General features: G+C 47.2%; 3 protein-coding genes across 3 annotated transcripts; 2 read left to right on the forward strand and 1 right to left on the reverse strand.

Moving 5' to 3' along the window:
- Window positions 1–75: 75 nt before the first annotated feature.
- Window positions 76–5,020, reverse strand: LOC124487469 (E-selectin-like). Its single transcript, XM_047049836.1, has 13 exons — window positions 4,818–5,020; window positions 4,596–4,674; window positions 4,020–4,433; window positions 3,663–3,767; window positions 3,329–3,520; window positions 3,006–3,197; window positions 2,674–2,862; window positions 2,392–2,577; window positions 1,789–1,998; window positions 1,487–1,675; window positions 1,260–1,379; window positions 1,143–1,164; window positions 76–1,013 (listed from the first exon to the last, which is right to left on the reverse strand). The coding sequence occupies exons 1-13, from the start codon at window positions 4,818–4,820 to the stop codon at window positions 953–955; spliced, it is 1,962 nt and encodes a 653-aa protein (XP_046905792.1). The 5' UTR covers window positions 4,821–5,020; the 3' UTR covers window positions 76–952.
- Window positions 5,021–6,103: 1,083 nt separating this feature from the next.
- Window positions 6,104–7,180, forward strand: si:dkey-51e6.1 (uncharacterized protein LOC558617 homolog). Its single transcript, XM_047049745.1, has 3 exons — window positions 6,104–6,348; window positions 6,682–6,806; window positions 6,920–7,180. Exons 1-3 carry the CDS (start codon window positions 6,207–6,209, stop codon window positions 7,010–7,012), a joined length of 360 nt encoding a protein of 119 aa, XP_046905701.1. The 5' UTR covers window positions 6,104–6,206; the 3' UTR covers window positions 7,013–7,180.
- A 2,180-nt stretch (window positions 7,181–9,360) lies between these two features.
- c26h1orf112 (chromosome 26 C1orf112 homolog) lies at window positions 9,361–20,123 on the forward strand. The gene is made up of 24 exons (XM_047049932.1): window positions 9,361–10,279; window positions 10,396–10,435; window positions 10,715–10,803; window positions 10,915–11,019; window positions 11,098–11,238; window positions 11,676–11,838; window positions 11,965–12,049; window positions 12,428–12,566; window positions 12,834–12,923; window positions 13,019–13,083; window positions 13,177–13,325; window positions 13,839–13,968; window positions 14,116–14,302; window positions 14,808–14,890; window positions 15,074–15,125; window positions 15,363–15,452; window positions 17,019–17,204; window positions 17,693–17,809; window positions 18,168–18,263; window positions 18,365–18,478; window positions 18,627–18,731; window positions 18,925–19,005; window positions 19,086–19,253; window positions 19,369–20,123. Exons 1-24 carry the CDS (start codon window positions 10,190–10,192, stop codon window positions 19,603–19,605), a joined length of 2,802 nt encoding a protein of 933 aa, XP_046905888.1. The 5' UTR covers window positions 9,361–10,189; the 3' UTR covers window positions 19,606–20,123.
- Window positions 20,124–20,625: the final 502 nt, after the last annotated feature.

Below are 20,625 nucleotides of genomic sequence, written 5' to 3' on the forward strand. Positions count from 1 at the left end.
GTGTGGGGGGGGGGGGGGGCGGGCGGTGTGTGTCACTTTGTATTGTCTCACCCACACACACACATCCACACACAGAAAACAAAAAGGACAGGGTTCAGGATGTGGAAACGACCGAGACAGGACCCCTGGAAAAGACCCGTGTCATTAAAACAGGCCGACATCCTCAAAGACCATGCCAAACGGCCGTGTTGACAGGATGGTGTGCCATCGCGTGCCACTGTGTCCTCCTGGAGCCAGCTACTTGGGAAATGTGCCACCTCTTGCAAAACCAGCTCCTCTGATACTGTGTTTTGTGTAACATTATTGACTTGATCGTTTGTGTTTTGGGCATATTTGAACTAAATAGTTGACGTAATGTAGAGTTTTACATAAGGATGCAATGAGAGGCTAAGATATTTGAGTACAAATACTTTATTCATATGAAAACATGTCAGTTTTAATAGTAGCACTTGAAACATAGAAACATATATACTTTGAAATAAATATGACTTAAATGCTGAAATCTATAGCTTTTCACAGATTTGAAAACATGACAATATAATAAACTATTTTGGAAATTGTATTAAATAACTTCTTAACTAAAGAAGCTGGAGAACAATATGTTCAGTTCAAAAACTCCCTTTGGGAGGAAATCATGCTATTGTGAAAAACTTTTACAACAGGCAGCACAGATAATCTACAAATAAAGTGTTTCGCTATAAAGGGTTTTTCTCATTTGGGCATTATTTACAGTCGGTATAGTAAAGACTACTTCAATACATACAGCAGTAGCAATCAGTGCATCAGATCATCGGATAACAAGGTAATAACTTAAACCTGAAGAACTGTGAAACACCCAGAAGGTCATTTTCCATAACAGATCCAGCTGTTTTTGACCTCCTCTTCTTATCCCCCACTTCCACTTCCTCCTGACCTCTGACCTCTACCCTACTGGACATCTTGATGCTGTTCTCTAAATGAGGCTGTCAATGCTGTTCTTGTAGACTTGTGGTGGATCTTCAACGTCTGAGAAACTGACAAGACAGATTAAAAAAAAGTGTAAGAGTCACGCTTAACCCCAATGGGAATGGATTAAAAAAATTCATGGACCTAAATGATTTACATCAGATGAGACGAATTTATAGAGAATGTATTGAACTCACCTGTTCAATTCGAACTTGTTACCTTGAGGAAATAAAACAAAAAGATAGAATGATGACTGTGGTCACAATGTTTCTATGGAAAACTTTGATACAAGTTAATTGTAGAATTCAATTTACCTTTCTGTCTGAGTCGTTTCAGCAGCCACATCGCGAGAGACAAGCCGGACAACGACACAGCGCCCCCTGCTGCCAGACCCATGTTAGTCGGCGTCAACAGAGCCTCAAAAAAAGGAGTGGCTGAAGAAAATAAGGAAAAACACGGTCACACATCGGAAACCGATTTGCATCTCGGGGCACCACTCAAACGACCGCTGATATGTGTTCTCCCCAAATCCTTCACGTACCTTCGCACCGGGGAGCCACTCCGGTCCAGTTGCCATGGAGATTGCAGGTGACGTGAACGTGTCCGTGTAGATCGTGCCCCTGTTCACAGGTAAAGGAGCAATCTGAGCCGAACACGGTCTCATTGGGATCTCGATTGGAACAACTGACGGCGCCGTTAGCTGGAGCCTGGAGCAAGGGGCATCTCACTGCTACAGAAACAAAAACAGAAGTCTTGAACATCAAATCCTTCACATCTTGATGACGCTCTGTTCAAGTGTGTATGAGAGTAGTAGACAAATAGATAGCAGTGGTATAGGCCTACCTGTACAGGTAGGGATTTCAGAACTCCAGACACCTGAGCCAACGCATTCTGTGCTCAGGGACCCCTGGTGGTCATAGCCCTCATCACAGAGGTAGGAACACACGGAGCCCCAGGTATGGGCGCCCCCGACTGGGGCCGAGGTGGAGGGCGAGGGGGCCACACAGATCACCTGACCCCCCAGTGGAGCCCTGGGAGAGGGGCACTGCGCAGCTGAGAGGGACCAGATAAAGAGGTTGGTACACATCGTAAACACAGAGAAAACATAAACGTTGGAAAAAGAAGAGCGAAATAGTGTAGGATGGAAAACTATAGAAAGTTGATAGTCACACACTTTTAGTTAAAGACGTCATGGCATTGGCTAAAGGGAGTCAGGTGGCTGAGCGGTTAGGGAATCAGGCTAGTAATCTGAAGGTTGCCAGTTCGATTCCCGGCCGTGCAAAATGACGTTGTGTCCTTGGGCAAGGCACTTCACCCTACTTGCCTCGGGGGAATGTCCCTGTACTTAGTGTAAGTCGCTCTGGATAAGAACATCTGCTAAATGACTAAATGTAATTTTCTGAAATGCGAAACGTAAGATAACCAAGTCTCCATTTCTCTCCATACCTCTGCAGGTGGGCATGTCTGCGCTCCACTCCCCCTTTCCGGAGCACTCCATTCTGGGTTCTCCCTGCATCTCATAGCCCGCAGCACAGCTGAATATGCAGCTGGAGCCTGGCCACAGCTCATCGGCAGCATGGTTACACTCGGTGAGCAGTTGAGGTACTCCCGCAGGCTTCGAGCACTTGATCGCTGAGGGTCCAAAAAGAAAAGATGGCCGTTAAACGATGTGACAGGACTCACAGAGTTTGTTTTGTGTTTACGGTGCATTTAGAAGCTCCTCCTTGCCTTCGCAACGTGGCGTCTCCTCGCTCCAGCTAGCATCCGCAGCGCACGTCACCAGGCTGGCTCCCTGGAGACGGTAGCCTTCCGCACAGCTGTAGCTGCAGTCACGTCCGTAGCTAAACTCCGTCTCCGGGTCTCCACCACAGGTCACGGTCCCATTCTCAGGTGCCCCGAGAGCAGCGCATTGAACAGCTGCAGTCAGACACAGACAGGGTAACGACAATCAGTCTTCAGGAAATCATTCAGCCGAAGCTTTTCAAGCAACCTGCAACCTCTTGGTCTGCAGTCAAATTCCTGTACCGATGAATTATATGTGTTTGTTATTAGATCCATACCGGCACATTGTGACAGGGAGTTGTTCCATTGTCCTGAAGCTCCACACTGCAGACTGGCAGAGCCTGGGTCTACCAGTTCAAAGCCCTCCTCGCAGGTGACCCCACAGGTGGACAAGTAGCTGAAAGACCCCAGGGGGTGTTGGCAGTCCATCGTGCCGTTCTCAAGAATGAGCAGCTCGCTGCATGTAATCACTGAGGACAAGATATCCACAGAGAATGTATTACTCTAATGTACTTGAGCAGATGTCAATATGTGGTTTCAAATAAAGAGTTGTTTGAATTTTTTTTTTTCTTGATCAATCATCTGGAGACTGCCAACTTACATTCACAGGACGGTGGTTGTTCTGACCACTGTGTAGTGGCTGTGCATGTCATGGTCCCAGAGGAGTTCAGCTGATAGCCCTGCTCACATGTATACTGGCATGTGGAATCGTAGGAGAAATTTCCATTTGGATGTAAACACTCCAAGCTAGCTTTGGCCAGAACTGGAACTTCCTCCTGCTTACACTGAACAACTGTAAAAGGGCCAATAAAAACAAAGAAGGCATGAATAACTACTGACCAAGTGAAAACAGACTTGTTTCAGTTACAGAACAAGTTCAATTATGTTGAGGTAAAAAAATATATATAATTAATTTGAATATATTGTGTTCTCACCATGCTCACACTGGTCTCCATAGAATCCCTCAAAACAGTCACACTTGTGACTGTTTATGGTCTCCACACATTCTCCATGAAAACAAGAGTCTTTTGCACAGGAAGCTGGACATGAGAAATAACTTTGAGTTAACTAAGACACAACATCAGCATTAGCAATGGGTTTAGGCTTTGTTTGTGGGGAGACAAGGCAGGTTTTAGTAAACAGATATTTGTATACAAAACATTGTCTTCATGTTAATAAAGGACATTGCAAAAGTTGTAACTGACATTCAATGATACACAAGTAACAGTCACCAAGCCTTGCCTTGTGGGCTAAAACAGGTATTTAACTGCCTCAGCTAAGCACCACCTCACCTGTGTAACACAGAGGCCTCTTCTTCTTCTTGCACAACTCGTCGTTCCACTTGGTGTTGTCCTGCTCCCTCTTGATGTACATCTCCACACAGTCCTCGCTCCTTCGTTTGTTGTTCCACCCGTTGTTGGGTTCCCCAACCGCCCAGTTCTCCGCCTCGGCCGTCAGACTCTTATTGGTTCCCACCCAGGTCCAAACCCCCTCCACTCTACGGATCCCAATCCAGTAATATTCGGATCCCGACCCGCTGGATGTTCTGGGGAGGATGGCGTTGAGGTGAGCGATCTCCCGCTGGTCTTGGATGGCCACCATGTCGGTGAAGTGTTCCTGACACCACAGTCGGGCCTTTTCCCATTGCATGGTGGTGTTGGAGTAATGGTACGACCAGCCCTCCACACTGCTCAACAAGCACAGTCCTGAGGAAGGACACAGATACATTACTGACATGTCAAGAGTTTAAACTGATTCGTTTAGGACTGTCAGGTTTAGAAACGTTTTTTCTTGTTGTTGTCAACCTAAACAGAGCAGTAAATCTATAGATGTTGTTGTTGGGTTGTTGGTTAGGGTCGGTTACCAACCTGAGTAAATGAGGGCGAAGGAGATCCAGAAGGTGGAGATCCTGGAACCTCGGGCAGGCTGATGGCTGATGCAAAAATCCTGCAGAAATCACAAGATCATTTTTAAGTCCATGTAGATGTTAACAGACAAAATAAGTTTTCTATCTGTCTGTCGCAAAAAAAATACTACTAACACATGTTAAACCATATCAGAAATTACTGAATTACATTCCCTGTACTTACCATGGTAAGAATATAGTCTTATGTGCTTCTATGCAGAAAGCTGATCAGATATAGCTGTAGCTAAGTCTCTTTAAGACAATGAATGATACTTCTCTTAGCTGCCTGATATTTATATACACAGACCAACAGGCATACACACCCCCTAAGACCTGGACCATCTTTCCCGGAATCCCCAATGAGGCTGCGCATTAGTTTGGAATTTCCCCCTTGGAAACTTTCTCTTAGCCCATTCCCCTTTTAATGTCTGAACCATTGTGTTGGTCAGATAAATACGTTTATCTTTTTCTAAGGAAGTAGAGCAAGTAGGCAGGAAGCTTTCACTGTAACAACAAAACTTCCATCCATGTCCCACAAAATATAAAGACAGTCAGTTTACTTTGATGTGTTTATGTAGTATGAAGAGAATACACCCTGTATATTTTCTTGGGTCAGAGACTAATATTTGTTGCCAGGTACATTCCCAGTTTGATTACATTAAAAAGCCTCTTCTCTGTTTTGGTTTAGAGTAGGCTATTTCTCATGTTATTAAGAAAAAGCTTTGTTTGTAACCACCAACTAGAGTGCATATTATAATGTCATATTTAATTTCCCTATCAGAAGCCGTATACGGTTATATTCAGGTGCACAATTCTCATCTTTCTCACCACAATGGATCAACATGAATCCATAACAAGATGTCTGAGAGAGTTCAACACAAGAACACAAATTGACAAAGCAGATTGCAGATTGAGCAAGCAGATTGACAAACGCTTAACACCTTTTGGTCTCGTCCTTTGAGAGGTTTAAGAGAGACAGAAGGGCGCCTGAAAGTTGCTCGTGCTATCAGAAGTGATGGCTCATATCCTTCCTTAGATCGCGCACGGGCAGGCAGTTATAATGGGAGATTGGCCTTGACCCCCAAAAACTCCCACATTCTTTGAAATCACATAATGTAGAGGTAGGCCAATTTAGAGAGCGGTGCCCGATGGGTTTCCGTACTAAACTCAATATAGTCTACAGGACGAGTAATAAACACTTCAGTTTATAGGCTTTTGTTGACACCGTCACATTAATAAAAAATGTTATTTTATTCGCCAAAAATTTCAAGAATGTGTCAATGGCTAACATAAACAACTATAGTTGTATTAAGTTGCAAGCAAAATGTAAGTTCACAAAACCTGAAAAAAAGTTTTCAATTGGCAATTTGGACACAATAATCCTACTGTATCTCGTGCAATAATTGCCATACAAATGTTTAGGTAATTACAAATATATCTTTAACAGCACGCTACGTTTCCGCCCCGACCAGATATGGTCTCTGCACTGCAGTGACACTGTCGGCAACGAGCTTATATTTGTCTGCAGTGCAGTGCCAAGCCAGTCCGAAGTTAGCTACTCGTCTAAGTCATAATGGCAGGTGCACTGACACAACTTCCCGACGTTGAAATTGACCCCGAGGGAACGTTTAAATACATATTAGTGACGGTTCAAGTAAAAGATGGAACGGAACAAAAAGATATAGTGCGAGGCACGAAGAGTGCCGAGTATCACAGTAAGTTCATCGTTTGCTTCAATTGCCTTCAGTTAAGTCCCAGTTGCTTGTCCAAACAAACTTTGCTCAGCAACAGTTGTGTTCAGCAAAGACTTAGTTAGCTATATCGAGATGCATAGGCTACCACCCCCTAAAGTCTAACACTTTATTGCAATTCGAGGATATTTTTTTAAACATATTATTGTGCAGAAAAGCTTTAGTGCTCAGAGTTAGCTAGCTAGCTAGCTTGTAGTAACAATTAGAAACGCACCATGTGTCCTGCATTACTTGTAAGAAAAGTTACTTTAAATAAGCCCTGGACTAAAGTCCCAATTTTGTCTCATTGAATTTAAGATCACATATTTGAGAAAGTCAAACCTGCCATGGAGACTTTGGGCCTCGAGTGCAACTGCCTTGGGGGAGGGAAGATCGAGCACAACAGCAAGGACAAGAAAATTAGGGTGTTTGGAGAATCATCTGTAAGTTGGCTCACTTCCAATGAAAGCAACCAGTAATCACATGAAAAAGGAAGATACTAATTAGACACATACTATTCCTTCTTTTCTTCTTAATTTGTTTTTGTCTCGTTTAGGCCTTCGGTAAAGCTGACCACTCTGTGTCTGTGGAGAAGCTGAAAGATGCCTTCAAAGACTATGACATCACCTGGTCTGATGACAAAAAATAGAATGAAACTTGAACGTACCATACTTGGTGGTATTAATGACTGGACTCAAATAATCAGTTTAAAGTTTGAACATAGATAATATGTAAGTGCGTTAAAACTGAAAATCTTGGTCACTGAAACAGGGATATGAAGATTAAATAAACAAACCCAATACTGGTACTCTTCTGATTCAGTTGCATTCCACTTATTTAGGAATGGTAATGTGTTTTCAGTGAGTCTGCTATGCCAACGTAACCAAAAAGGTTAGTCATTTTTGTCCGTATGGAACTTTAGGCCATCGGCCAAACGTAAAGTCCATACAGGAAGGTGAGCTGCCATGAAAACAGAACATATCCTGTTGCACTCAGACAAAAAAAAATCAAGAATAGAATAGACCAAAAAAAAAAAAAAACCCTTCATTAGTCGCCGTTAGTGCCAGGCTTCCAACATACCTCTGAAAGAGACTACACCTTAGCCGGCAGAGGCCTCATCTCACAGACTTAGGCCCTCAGACTGTTTCCTGTACTGGGAGGATGGTAGTCTGAGGCCATTGTGGGAGGCATGATTCCTGTCCCTTTCTCGTAAAGATCTAAGGGGCAAAACTAATATAGGCCGGTGGATTAAACATTTTGAAACGCTCATTTCCTGCCCCAACCCCCCCCAAACAAAAAAACTGAGGAGGCTTATTTTATTACGAAATCTTCTGGTTATGAAGAGATTTGTCTTCCGGACATGTAGGTAGAGTTATAAACAACAGTTATCTTTTCAATGGGCTTTCCATGGTTATGTTTGCACCATCCACAATTATGTTTTAGCAGTTTTATATAAGATGGAGATGACCATGATCTCCTTTATAGAGAGGGGACATGTTTAAACAGCTCCACGAGTCATGGAGCATGAGTCATGGACCATGACAGGTTATGGAGATTTAGAAAGATGGCCATATCACCTAAGTTAGGTAAAGAACCATGACCCTAAGAAGTGTTATACTGTGGTGTGTCACTCACAACATAGTCTACATTATTTCAAATAAAGTGATCTTGCATCCCAAATGGGACGTTCAGAAATAATGCTTGGCCTGTAGGCCAAATTACATTTAGTCATTTAGCAGACGCTCTTATCCAGAGCAACTTACAGTAAGTACAGGGAGATTCGCCTAAGGCAAGTAGGGTAAAGTGCCTTGCCCAAGGTAATTTGGCAAGGCCAGGAATCGAACCAGCAACCTTCTGATTAATAGCCCGATTCCCTAACCACTCTGCCATCTGACTCCCTTAACAATGTGGCAGCAAGTACGACAGCTGAAAAAAGAAGCAGGAGCGTTAATTGACTCCAGTTTCCTCAACAGAAGTCAGTCGTTTCCTGTAGCGACAACAGCTCACACCTCAAGTTTACAGGAACAAAGGATACACCCAAGGGAGAAGGCCTGCTTTCCTGCCAGAAGATCTTATCATCAAATCGCATTGATGTTATAAAATCTATTTAAAACTGGAAATCAAACATTTCAAAGAAAGCAGTCTTTAACGGTTTGTTGTTGATAAACAATTTTTTAATCAGAATCACATTGGCTAGTTTAGTTGTGGTCGAGGGGGCTCCAACCCTAAACAATAATGATCAAATAACTTGGAATTGCCAAGACTCTTCATGTCTCCTTGTAGTTATAATACATCAACAAAGTTAGAGATCAGTGAAATGAAATTCCTTCCATTGTTCTCTTCTATAGTAGAAGCTGGAGTTCTGACCGTCAGCTTGTCTGACGATTCACTTACGGGAAGACCTCACTTTTTTGAAGGTTAAAAAGCGTGATAGTTTAATTTAGTGTGATTAATTGTACTAAGCAGTGGCGGATCTAAGGGGTGGCAGCTGCCACCCCAATAAAAAATACTGCCACCCCCAATTTTTTTTTTTATGCATTTAGCAGACGCTTTTATCCAAAGCGACTTCCAAGAGAGAGCTTTACAAAAGTGCATAGGTCACTGATCATAACAACGAGATAGCCCCAAACATTGCGGGTAGCCAAAACATGAAGCATACATTGTGAAAAAACTGTCCCAAAGGGAAGAACCATAAGAGCAAGTAGTGAAACAAGTTACTATTAAACAACATGAACCTCAGTCTTCCCATGGAAAAATATTATTTGTACATTACAGAATATTTCAATAAATAATATTAATGTTACTGTTTAATTTAAACTACAATATTCTAGCCTAATAATTTACCATAGGGAGTACTGTACCCCCCTACTTTGGGTTTGATTTGCCTCCAGGAGGCCACACAACAACTTCCTTCTGCCACCCCATTGCCACCCCGAATGAAAATCTCTAGATCCGCCCCTGGTACTAGGCAGTCAAATAATCAGAACATGTCCCCAAAAAATCACATAGCCGATGTGAAATACTAAAACAAAACGTGTTTAAACAAAACGTTTTTAATAACTTTGTGTTAATCTTTGTGTTCATCTAATGATTTTATTTACATGTAGGCCAATTATTTAAAATGTAGGCTAATGTAGTTTAAAATACAAGTATCCACTGCAACTTTTCAAAGCACATGTTTAACATCACTTAGTCTACGTCACTTTTTCTGACCAATCAAATCATGACTTCCTTTTTCCCTCTGTAAGGTTTACTCGTTTTGATACTTTGTGCAACACTCAATGGGCGTATCAATGGCTTTTGTGATATCCCATAGGTTGAAAAGCAAACAAGCACCACCCTAGGTTCAGCGGGAATATCAAACGTAGGGACTCTGATGGACGGGCGCGAAACAACACTATTTACAATTTCTGTCTAGGTTACAAGTCGAATCTTTTTAATTTCCATCCAGCTGGCGTACTTAACACACTATGGAAATAATTTTGCCTCGCTGCGAATGTTAAACAAATGTTTCCCTGCTGGTGGTTAAACAATTTAAGATAAAGTTGTAGCCTGCAAGTAAATTGATGTAACGCTAGCTTGCTGTACTACAACTAGAAGTAGTATGATATGAAGCTTGATTCAGCTTTGTTACTAGCTAGCTGGTTTCGTTAGTGTTGACTTGGTAGCTACATCCATGTGTAGACTGTTTAGCCACTACACAGGAGTTTAGCTTTCTAGGTGTCGTGGAATGCTAACTAGCTGTTCATGCTGGAAGTTGTGACGCCGCCTGGTTTCCAGACAGCGCTCCAGTAGCACAGAGCAGCTACTGTAGCTAGCTGTCACAATGTCGCAGGCCAGTCTGTTGGAAGACGTCCTTCAGTGGAGTCAAGACACATGTCGAAAAGAGCTGAAATCTGTCCTTCCCAAACTCATGATATCCTTTCACGACTCTTAGTATTTTGTTTCTCATTTTCAATTGCTATTGTGGCACAAATATGGTTTGTGCTGTCACAATTTCAATCAGTTTTGTTGATCTTTAACTGGATGTACTCCATGAATCATAGCTTCGAGAGCTGGGAGGAACATATCCGTAAGTGTCCTTCTAAAATTACAACATAATTTGTTCAGTTATCACTCAAACTTAACTAAACAGATAATTGATATTCATTGACTGCATATTGATTTAAATTGTCATCAGGCCTTCGAATCAGAATCATGTAATTGCAAAGATTATTATTGGAGTCATAGAGAAAGTCATAAAAAAATCATAAAGTCATGAAGAAATTTGGTATCCGCCCACTAGTGCTGTCATAGATCCATATAAGGTTTTTGACAACATTTCAAATGAAGTTTGTCTGTCTTCCTCCAGGTGTGCTGAAAATAATCACAGACATGTTCCTTCCTCACATCGACCTCTCAGAGCTGGAAGACCAATGCTTCTCAAAGATCTTACCAAAGGTGTGCCATGATTTCCATGAATTAGGGACGTTTAATTTGAGCCTACGCTTTGAGTGCTTGTAGGTTTTCAGGGCCCCCACGCGCGTGTTGACGTGTTGAAACGGTCCGCAGGTGGTCAAGGTGTTTGACGGTCTAATGGAAGAGATTTCCAACCACGTTGGAGGGCTGTCCAGCCAGAACACGGAACTACAGCGGCTTCTAAGGAACGCTCTACAGGTGCGCTTTCCAACGACATGTCCACTCTCGCGCCGACGACCCAGACGATGCGGGGCGTAACCCTGCGGTCCTTTTCAGGAGACCGTGCAGGTGCTGGGAGTTCTCTCGGCGTGCGTGCGCCACGCGTGCTCATCGGCGGAGGCGCCGGCCCTGAACGCCGTCCGCTCCTTACCCTTCTGCGTCCTCAAAGTCCTAAGGGACACCTTCCAGCACTGTAAGGTAAATAACCTCTTCATTTAGTTTAGAAAAGGGCTTGAGAGGACGTGATGGGTGTCTGGATAGTGGATCTGGGTGTGGGAGGGAACGTGCTACAGCGTGCAGTGAGAGGTGTGTGCTGTGTCGTGGCTGAGAGGCTGGGCTGACTGAGAGGCTGGGCTGGCTGAGAGGCTGGGCCGTGGGTGAGAGGCTGGGCTGACTGAGAGGCTGGGCCGTGGGTGAGAGGCTGGGCCGTGGGTGAGAGGCTGGGCCGTGGGTGAGAGGCTGGGCCGTGGGTGAGAGGCTGGGCCGTGGGTGAGAGGCTGGGCCGGCTGAGAGGCTGGGCCGTGGGTGAGAGGCTGGGCCGGCTGAGAGGCTGGGCCGTGGGTGAGAGGCTGGGCCGGCTGAGAGGCTGGGCCGTGGGTGAGAGGCTGAGAGTCCTGTGTTCCCCTCTCCTCCAGGACAGTGAGGTGGTGTACTGTGGCCGTCTGTCCCTGGTGGCTGACCTGCTGCAGGCCTTGTTCAAGGAGGCCTACTCCCTCCAGAAGGGCTTGATGGAGCTGCTGGACAGAGTCTCCGTGGAGACCAGTGCCTCCGAGGAGGAGGTCTCTGACATCGTGACGGGTGGGTGAAAGAGGGTTTCCGTGGCATTCTGGGAGTTTTTACATGTGACGTCTTCTGATTGGATGAATAAGGGGAAAAGGATTTCATTTCCCTTTAACTTTTCCACTGTTTCGATTTTTTTATCAGTGATACACAATCTGCTGGACATATGCTCGGTGATCTCTAACCTGGATATAGCCCTACATGCCAACACGTGGAAATGCATCATCAAGTAAGCATTACATTTAGTCATTGAGCAGACGCTCTTATCCAGAGCGACTTACAGTAAGTACAGGGACATTCCCCCCGAGGCAAGTGGGGTGAAGTGCCTTGCCCAAGGACACAACATCATGTGGCATGGCGGGGAATCAATCCGGCAACCTTCTGATTACTAGCCCGACTCCCTCACCGCTCAGCCATCTGACTCCCTGACCCCCACATCTGACCAACAGCAGGCATCAACACACACCAAAATTGTTGTTTTGCTCGGCACGCTCTCCTCTGCGTGTTCGTCCACAGTCGCGTCTAAAGCTGACCTCTGCTGACCTCTGCTGACCTCTGCTGACCTCTGCTGACCTCTGCTGACCTCTGCTCGTTCTCCCGTGGGCAGACAGAGTGTGAAGCACCAGTCCTTGGTGGAGGATCGTCTTCGTCATGGAGACATGAGCTCCAGGCTGTGTGACGACCTCCTGGCCTCCCTGCACAGCTGCCTGGAGCTGGGGGAGCAGATCCAACAGGCTGGCCCACAGGTACAGGAGAGGGGCAGTGGAGATAGTCAGCACTCAGGGGCATAGGTCATAGGGTTAGTGTCCTTCTGATGGGTAAATAAATGCACTGTCAACATGCGAGGAGTTTTATACACACACAGAGGCAACACACTTTGTGTGGAGTACAGTGTGTCGTGACATTTCAGGACAACATTCACTAAGTATGACTTTAAAGATAAGGAAGTGGAGGGCAAGGTCAAAGGTCGTTTGATAGATGAGGACGGCTTCCTTGTTTTGTTTTCTTCAAAGGTGACCTCTCAAAGCCCAGAATACAAGCTGTTCCAGAAAAACACCAAAATGTGCAGATTCTTCGCCAACACTTTAATTCACTACATTAAGGTACTAAAGTCCGCCTTTCTAATATTCATCAATATTTATCATCTTTGATATGATTACTTTTATGAACTCTTATTTGACTTGTTTGTTAAATACAGGAATTCAAATCCTTTCTGACAAAATACTGTGGCCAGTTTCATCAACTCTACCTCAGTGTCCTTAGGTAACATTTCTCCACTCGGCATCATAAGTCACACGACAAACGACAACTTTAATAAGGAATAAAGTCATTCTACACTGCCCCCTCCACCACCAGTAAGTTCCCCCCCAGCCTGTGTGCCCCTGCGCTGCCCCCCTCCCTCTCTGAGGAGCTGGCCGTGGCTGTCGTGGTTCCCATGGACGCCCTGCTCGTCCAGCTGCTGCCTGTTAGGGGCTATGCTGAGGCTGTGCTCCAGCCTGACCAGGGTGAGTCAGAGGTCAGAGGTCACATCCTCCTGTCCTGCTGCGAGGGGGAGGCAGCATGCCCTCTCCACGCTAGCCTGGCGCTGGCTTACATAATCTCTGTCACACACACACACACAGGCCCACACACACACACAGGCCCATACACACACACACACACACACCATCCATATTGTTGCCGTTTTCATTGTGGAGTCAGAGGTCAGTTTGGAACACAAAGGTTTAATTTGAACGATAACAATGATAACACTGTGGCCAAGGACTCTGAACCTTAGCAGTGTGGTTGTGGTTTTGCTGTGATTTATGGACAATAATATTTAGTGAATGTTGAGGAATATCCGCTATCGTAAGCATTTCAATGACTGCCAAAGACTCTTTAAAGTTAATAGCGTGTGTGTGTGTGTGTGTGTGTGTGTGTGTGTGTGGGGCCTGTGTGTGTGTGTGTGTGTGTGTGTGTGTGTGTGTGGGGCCTGTGTGTGTGTGTGTGTGTGTGTGTGTGTGTGTGTGTGTGTGTAGAGCTGAGAGCAGAGGCTGAGCTTCCTCAGTGTGTTCTCCTGGTGAATGTGCTGAGCCACCTGCCCTCCCAGCCAGAGGAGGCGCTGCAGCTGTGGTACAGCGGCAGTCAGTTCCCAGAGGACACTCCCAGGTAACACACACACACACACACACTAAGAACACACACACTCAGAACACACAGCTTTATTTATTCGCTGCTACGTTCCACTAACGATGTACCTTGTAATTCTCTGGACGTCCAAACATAAAGCAGCATGTGTCCTGTCGCCCCCCCCAGACTCCCCCTCTTCCTGGCAGTCTTTCAGAGCTTCCAGCGTTGCGGTACGGAGCGGCGGGTGCCGGTGCTGTTGCCGGGGGTGATGCTGAAGGGTCAGGCCCAGGGCAGGGTCAGCCTTCACCAGCACGTGTGTGTTCACCTGTGTGCCTGTGTGGCCGCCCTGCCTCCTGCACACTTCCCCCTCCTGGTACGACCACGGACGCTGAGATGCTAACTCTAACCTCAGAGTCCAAGACACAGGGCACAGAAAGAAAGACATTGGTTTAGTGGGGACTTACCGTGCGTGTCCACTGCAGCGGAGCGGAGCGGTGCGGAGCGTCGGAGCTTCCAATCCATTTCCAATGAAACCGGGCGTTGACGCTCGTGTAGGGTATTCTGGGAGCGTATGCGAGCGTCAACGCCCGGTTTCATTGAAAATGGTTCGCTCCGCTCTGCTGTAATGGACACGCACGGTTACTCCCTTTCGCACGAGAACCTAATTGAGAAACAAAAACAAGGTTTTAGTTTGGCAGGGGAAATGATTTCCTGCTCCTCTGGTGGTAATAATGTTGTTGGGTGTGTGAGTGTGAGTAAAGGATGTCCGGCCATTATGGACCTCCAGCCTCTCTGGGTCAGTTTCTCTTTTAGTTTTCAAACTTTCACTCTTGTTTCCTGTAAATCATGCTTCATCCCTCCCCCCCCCTCCTCCCCAGGAGCGCTGTCTCCTAGCGACAGTACTGCAGGCAGACACCCAGACAGCCCTCCTGGCTGTGGATGTGTGGTGCTTCTTGGCCCGGTGAGTTCTGCCCCCCCCCCCTTCCCTCCTGCAGCCTGTAAATGAGACCTGGGTGACCTGGGTGGGAGAGGGATTCAGGGAGCATGCACTGCCTTGAGGGAGGGCAGCCGTGCGGCAGTGCTGGGAGAAAGGCCTTCTGGGTAGTGTAGTGTTCCGGTGCGCTGACCCAGTTCCTCTGTTCAGGTACGGGACTGCAGAGATGTGTCTGCACCACGTGCTGCTCCTGGCTGAGCTGGTGAGTCATCTCCACGGGGGTCACGACCTCTCCCACCCCGTCTGTGACCTCATTCCCTGTCTGCACACTGGGGGGGGGGGGGGGGGGGGGGGGGGAGGAGGAGGAGGGGTTTAACCTCAGGGAGGTGGGGGTAGCTAAGGGGTTCAGAGACACCCCGACTGAGGTGACAATTGGTGTTGTTGGACGTGGAGGGAAGATGCCACCTGTCCCCTAACCAGTCTGCTCCCTGTCCCCCAGGTGAAGCTGTGTCCAGGGGAAGGGCACCGCATGGCCCACCTGGGCCTGCTGATCAGACGCATGGTGTTCCTCATGACGGCCAGCCATCAGGTCAGCTCACACACACCAGCAAAACACTCCTGCGCTCGCGCACGCGTGTGTGTGTGTGCATGCACTGAGGTCACTGACGTGCTGGAATTGTGGGCGCGTGTTGTTTCATGTCCCTGATGTGTGTGAATGTGTGTTTTAATCAGGTATTGGATGTGCAGTATTGTGTGTGTGTGTTTTAATCAGGTATTGGATGTGCAGTATTGTGTGTGTGTGTTTTCTCAGGACGTGCAGTATTGTGTGTGTGTGTTTTCTCAGGACGTGCAGTATTGTGTGTGTGTGTTTTCTCAGGACGTGCAGTATTGTGTGTGTGTGTTTTCTCAGGACGTGCAGTATTGTGTGTGTGTGTTTTCTCAGGACGTGCAGTATTGTGTGTGTGTGTTTTCTCAGGACGTGCAGTATTGTGTGTGTGTGTTTTCTCAGGACGTGCAGTATTGTGTGTGTGTGTTTTCTCAGGACGTGCAGTATTGTGTGTGTGTGTTTTCTCAGGACGTGCAGTATTGTGTGTGTGTGTTTTCTCAGGACGTGCAGTATTGTGTGTGTGTGTTTTCTCAGGACGTGCAGTATTGTGTGTGTGTGTTTTCTCAGGACGTGCAGTATTGTGTGTGTGTGTTTTCTCAGGACGTGCAGTATTGTGTGTGTGTGTTTTCTCAGGACGTGCAGTATTGTGTGTGTGTGTTTTCTCAGGACGTGCAGTATTGTGTGTGTGTGTTTTCTCAGGACGTGCAGTATTGTGTGTGTGTGTTTTCTCAGGACGTGCAGTATTGTGTGTGTGTGTTTTCTCAGGACGTGCAGTATTGTGTGTGTGTGTTTTCTCAGGACGTGCAGTATTGTGTGTGTGTGTTTTCTCAGGACGTGCAGTATTGTGTGTGTGTGTTTTCTCAGGACGTGCAGTATTGTGTGTGTGTGTTTTCTCAGGACGTGCAGTATTGTGTGTGTGTGTTTTCTCAGGACGTGCAGTATTGTGTGTGTGTGTTTTCTCAGGACGTGCAGTATTGTGTGTGTGTGTTTTCTCAGGACGTGCAGTATTGTGTGTGTGTGTTTTCTCAGGACGTGCAGTATTGTGTGTGTGTGTTTTCTCAGGACGTGCAGTATTGTGTGTGTGTGTTTTCTCAGGACGTGCAGTATTGTGTGTGTGTGTTTTCTCAGGACGTGCAGTATTGTGTGTGTGTGTTTTCTCAGGACGTGCAGTATTGTGTGTGTGTGTTTTCTCAGGACGTGCAGTATTGTGTGTGTGTGTTTTCTCAGGACGTGCAGTATTGTGTGTGTGTGTTTTCTCAGGATGTGCAGTATTGTGTGTGTGTGTTTTCTCAGGACGTGCAGTATTGTGTGTGTGTGTTTTCTCAGGACGTGCAGTATTGTGTGTGTGTGTTTTCTCAGGATGTGTATCTCTGTGTGTGTGTGTTTTCTCAGGATGTGCAGTATTGTGTGTGTGTGTTTTCTCAGGATGTGCAGTATTGTGTGTGTGTGTTTTCTCAGGACGTGCAGTATTGTGTGTGTGTGTTTTCTCAGGACGTGCAGTATTGTGTGTGTGTGTTTTCTCAGGATGTGTATCTCTGTGTGTTTCAGTTGGAGCTGGTGCAGCAGCACCCAGCCTCCCGTCCAGAGAACCAGCCGGTGTGGAGCCACGTTCTGCTCCGAGCCCTCTCCCCGGAGGTCCGTCAGAGGGCCGAGGAGGGCTTGCTGGCCCTGGTCCTCTCCGCCCTGGCTGGCTGGCAGCAGGGGGGCCACAGGCTGTCAGAGCTGGGCACCGTGGTGAGCAGAGACTCTAGGTCACATGGCTGAGCGGTTAGGGAGTCGGGTTATTAATCAGAAGATTGTCAGTTTGATTTCTGTCCGTGCCAAATGACGTTGTGTCCTTGGGTAAGGCACTTCACCCTACTTGCCTCGGGGAGAATATCCCTGTACTAACTGTAAGTCGCTCTGGATAAGAGCGTCTGCTAAATGTAAATGTGGGTCATGGTCAGACTGCCTCCTGTGGTCGTGGAGGCCGGAGGAATAGCTTGTGTTTGTGAAGGGTAACGCTACTTTGTTGTTCCAGTCGTGCTAGGTAGATAGATGTTGATCGTGCGAGAGGATGATTGGGAAGCGGTTTGAGCTTGTTTACGACAGCGGGGCTGGTTTGGGACAGAGTAAAGGCCAGCGTGAGGAGTTCACCCTTCCCGGATGTGCTCTTCATCTCGTCTAAAGCTGTGAAAACAAAAGCAGGGCACAGCAGAGCGTGACCTTCCTCCTGTCTGCAGAGCGAGGCGCTGCCAGCCCTGCTGGCCGTGGTGCGCTGCGACGCTGCAGGGGCAGAGAGCGTGTCGTCTGCCCTGACCGTGCTCACACAGCTCTGGGCTCGGATGTGTCCCAGCCAGGTGAGAGGCACACATACACACACACACACACACAGCCACACACACACACACACACACACACACACACACACAGCCACACACACACAGCCACACACACACACAGCCACACACACACACAGCCACACACACACACAGCCACACACACACACACAGCCACACACACACACACAGCCACACACACACAGCCACACACACACACACACACAGCCACACACACACACAGCCACACACACACACACAGCCACACACACACACACAGCCACACACACACACACAGCCACACACACACAGCCACACACACACACAAAGCCACACACACACACACAGCCACACAGAGCTAATCCTCCAAAGCCTTCAGGTGCATCTCCACCCAGTCATCCAGCGCACGCTGCGACTGCTCCTCTCCATGTCGGCCATCTTGGTAAAGAACATCGCCCCCCAGGTCGTCTGCCAGGTACATCACTCTCTATTAAAACAGATCAAACACTCAAACTAATAACACTGTGTCTCTCCTCTGTGTTGGACCCTGTAATAAGAATGTGTGTGTGTCTCCAGGCCCTGGGGTGTGTAGAGGCCCTCCTGTCTCAGACGTGTCCTGACGACGTGGCCCTGGCTGCTCTGGACTTCCTGGCCTCTCTTGGGAAGGTGTTCTTCCCCACGGATGTCCAGGTGACCCCCCCCCCCCCCCCCCCCCCCCCCCCCCCCCCCCCCCCCCAGGTCTCATGTAGAAGTGACCTCCGAGATCGATCGCCTCTGGGAAATGTGCACTGTGTGTTCCATTCAACTAAACCGTTCTGTGTGTTTGAGGGGGCCCCAGAGCCAGGTGTTGCCCAGGGTGAGTGCTGTGTTTGGGGCTCTGCTGGCTGAAGGCTCCTGGCTGGTCCAGCACCACGCCCTGGAGGCGTTCGCTCACTTCGCAGAGGTAGGACACTTTTGAACATCCAACGGCTTGATGGACACTAAACAGAACGATATATAAAAGCGTCATGCTATTAGAATATACAGCTGTATTTAATTATGCCATTTATAGTTTACTCTCTAAGCTCCTACCTGTGGAACATAATCATTTGAAGAATATTCCAATCCTTGACTGGCCTTGTTTCCACGTGTTTCAGATCACCAACCACGAGGAGGTGATCTCCCAGAGCCTCAACACTGAGGACACCAAAACCAGAGTGGTGAATTTCCTCAGCAAGGTAACCAAGGGCCCCCAATCCTAACGACGCCAGACAGAATCTGTATCATGTTGTTTTAATCACGCTTCTCTCTCCACCAGACCATTACCACAGAGGAAGCAGGGGAAACACGCCTGTGGAGGCTGAGAGGAGAGGCCACTGCTGTGGAGCAGCACAGCCAGAGGCTTGAGGAGGCCGCCGCGGAGACGTCGCCTGCAGCCCCTGACGACAGGATGGCCCCTGTCGACAGGATCAGCCCTGACTCACAGGTGACCCACGCTGGGGAAACCCTCACCGTCACAGCAGCACTAAGACCGTCTCTGTGTTGGGAAAGAGTGACGGAGCCAGGGGGCATTTGTGTTTTGTTTTTGTTTGTTCCATCAGCCGCTCCACAAGAGAGCCCGTCTGGAGCCCAGCGCAGAGCAGGAGTACGAGCGCCACGTCCAGGCAGCAGAGAGCTCCCTGAGGGCCCTGCTGGCTCTCACCCAGGGGAGTGACCGCATTTCCGCCCCCGCCTCCACCCCTGTCCCCAACCGCCCTCCAGCCTGGCTCTGTCACAGACTACAGGAACTGCAGACGCTGATAACCCAAATCAGTATGACTCACACCACTGACAGCTAGCAGTCCGCCTGTTTTTACAGCCCTCAATCCACTGTTTATCCTTTTTTTATTTTATAGATTATAAAAGCAGTTGTACTGTTGTGATAAACTTGACCGTATCTATTCGTTTTTCTTTGTCCCTGGAGTTTGGAAGCCGTATTTACACAGAAACATGTTAGTCCGCCCTGACTGACTATTGTTTTGTAAACTTGACTTTGGTTTATATAAGACTGTTCTATTATTTTTTATTTTTGAGTAATAAACGTTTTTGGGGGAGGGGTAATATTGGCAGAAATGTTAACCAGTTGGTTCATTTACACACACGTCCATTGGTTCACCCCAACAATTCCACCTTGCATTCATTTCTCGGTTGGATGTTAGGGGTGGATACAGTCTTAGACTACTGTTCTAGTGCTCTCACGCATCAAACTCTTGTTACACACACGTTCTCTTTCTCACACACGACTCTCTTTCTCGCACACTAATGAAGTGTTTTTCAAACCTTGTCCTCAGTGAACCCCTGTCCTGCATGTTTTAGATGTTTCCCCTGCTTCAACACACCTGATTCAAATGGATGGGTCATTACCAGGCTTCTGCAGAGCTAGATAACGACCCATTGATTTGAATCAGGTGTGTTGAAGCAGGGGAACGATCAAAAACATGCATGACACAAGTTCCCTGAGGACCAGGGTTGAAAACCGCTGCACTAATGAGTTGGGTTTTACTTGGAAAAACCTGACCACTGTCGAATAAAGCATGAAGAAAATTCATCTTTAGAGTAAAGTGCTTTTAACATAACATTTCTACTCCATCTGGGGCAGGTAAAGATGGGGATTTGATCCCAGACCCTGCAATGATATTCATTTATCATGGCGCACATGCTTAACCAGTCAGCCACAGGGACCCCATGACAACCTGAACAACATTTCTGTGTCTCCTCTCTTTAAAGGGGCCTCTCCTCTCTTTTTTGAAGCCAAATTTGAATTTTCCAGGTAGGGGAAGTGGGGCCCCGGTGGCCTAGTGGTTAAGAACGTGGCTTAC

The sequence above is a fragment of the Hypomesus transpacificus genome, chromosome 26 (genome assembly GCF_021917145.1).
Source record: "Hypomesus transpacificus isolate Combined female chromosome 26, fHypTra1, whole genome shotgun sequence".
NCBI classification, from domain to species: Eukaryota; Metazoa; Chordata; class Actinopteri; order Osmeriformes; family Osmeridae; genus Hypomesus; species Hypomesus transpacificus.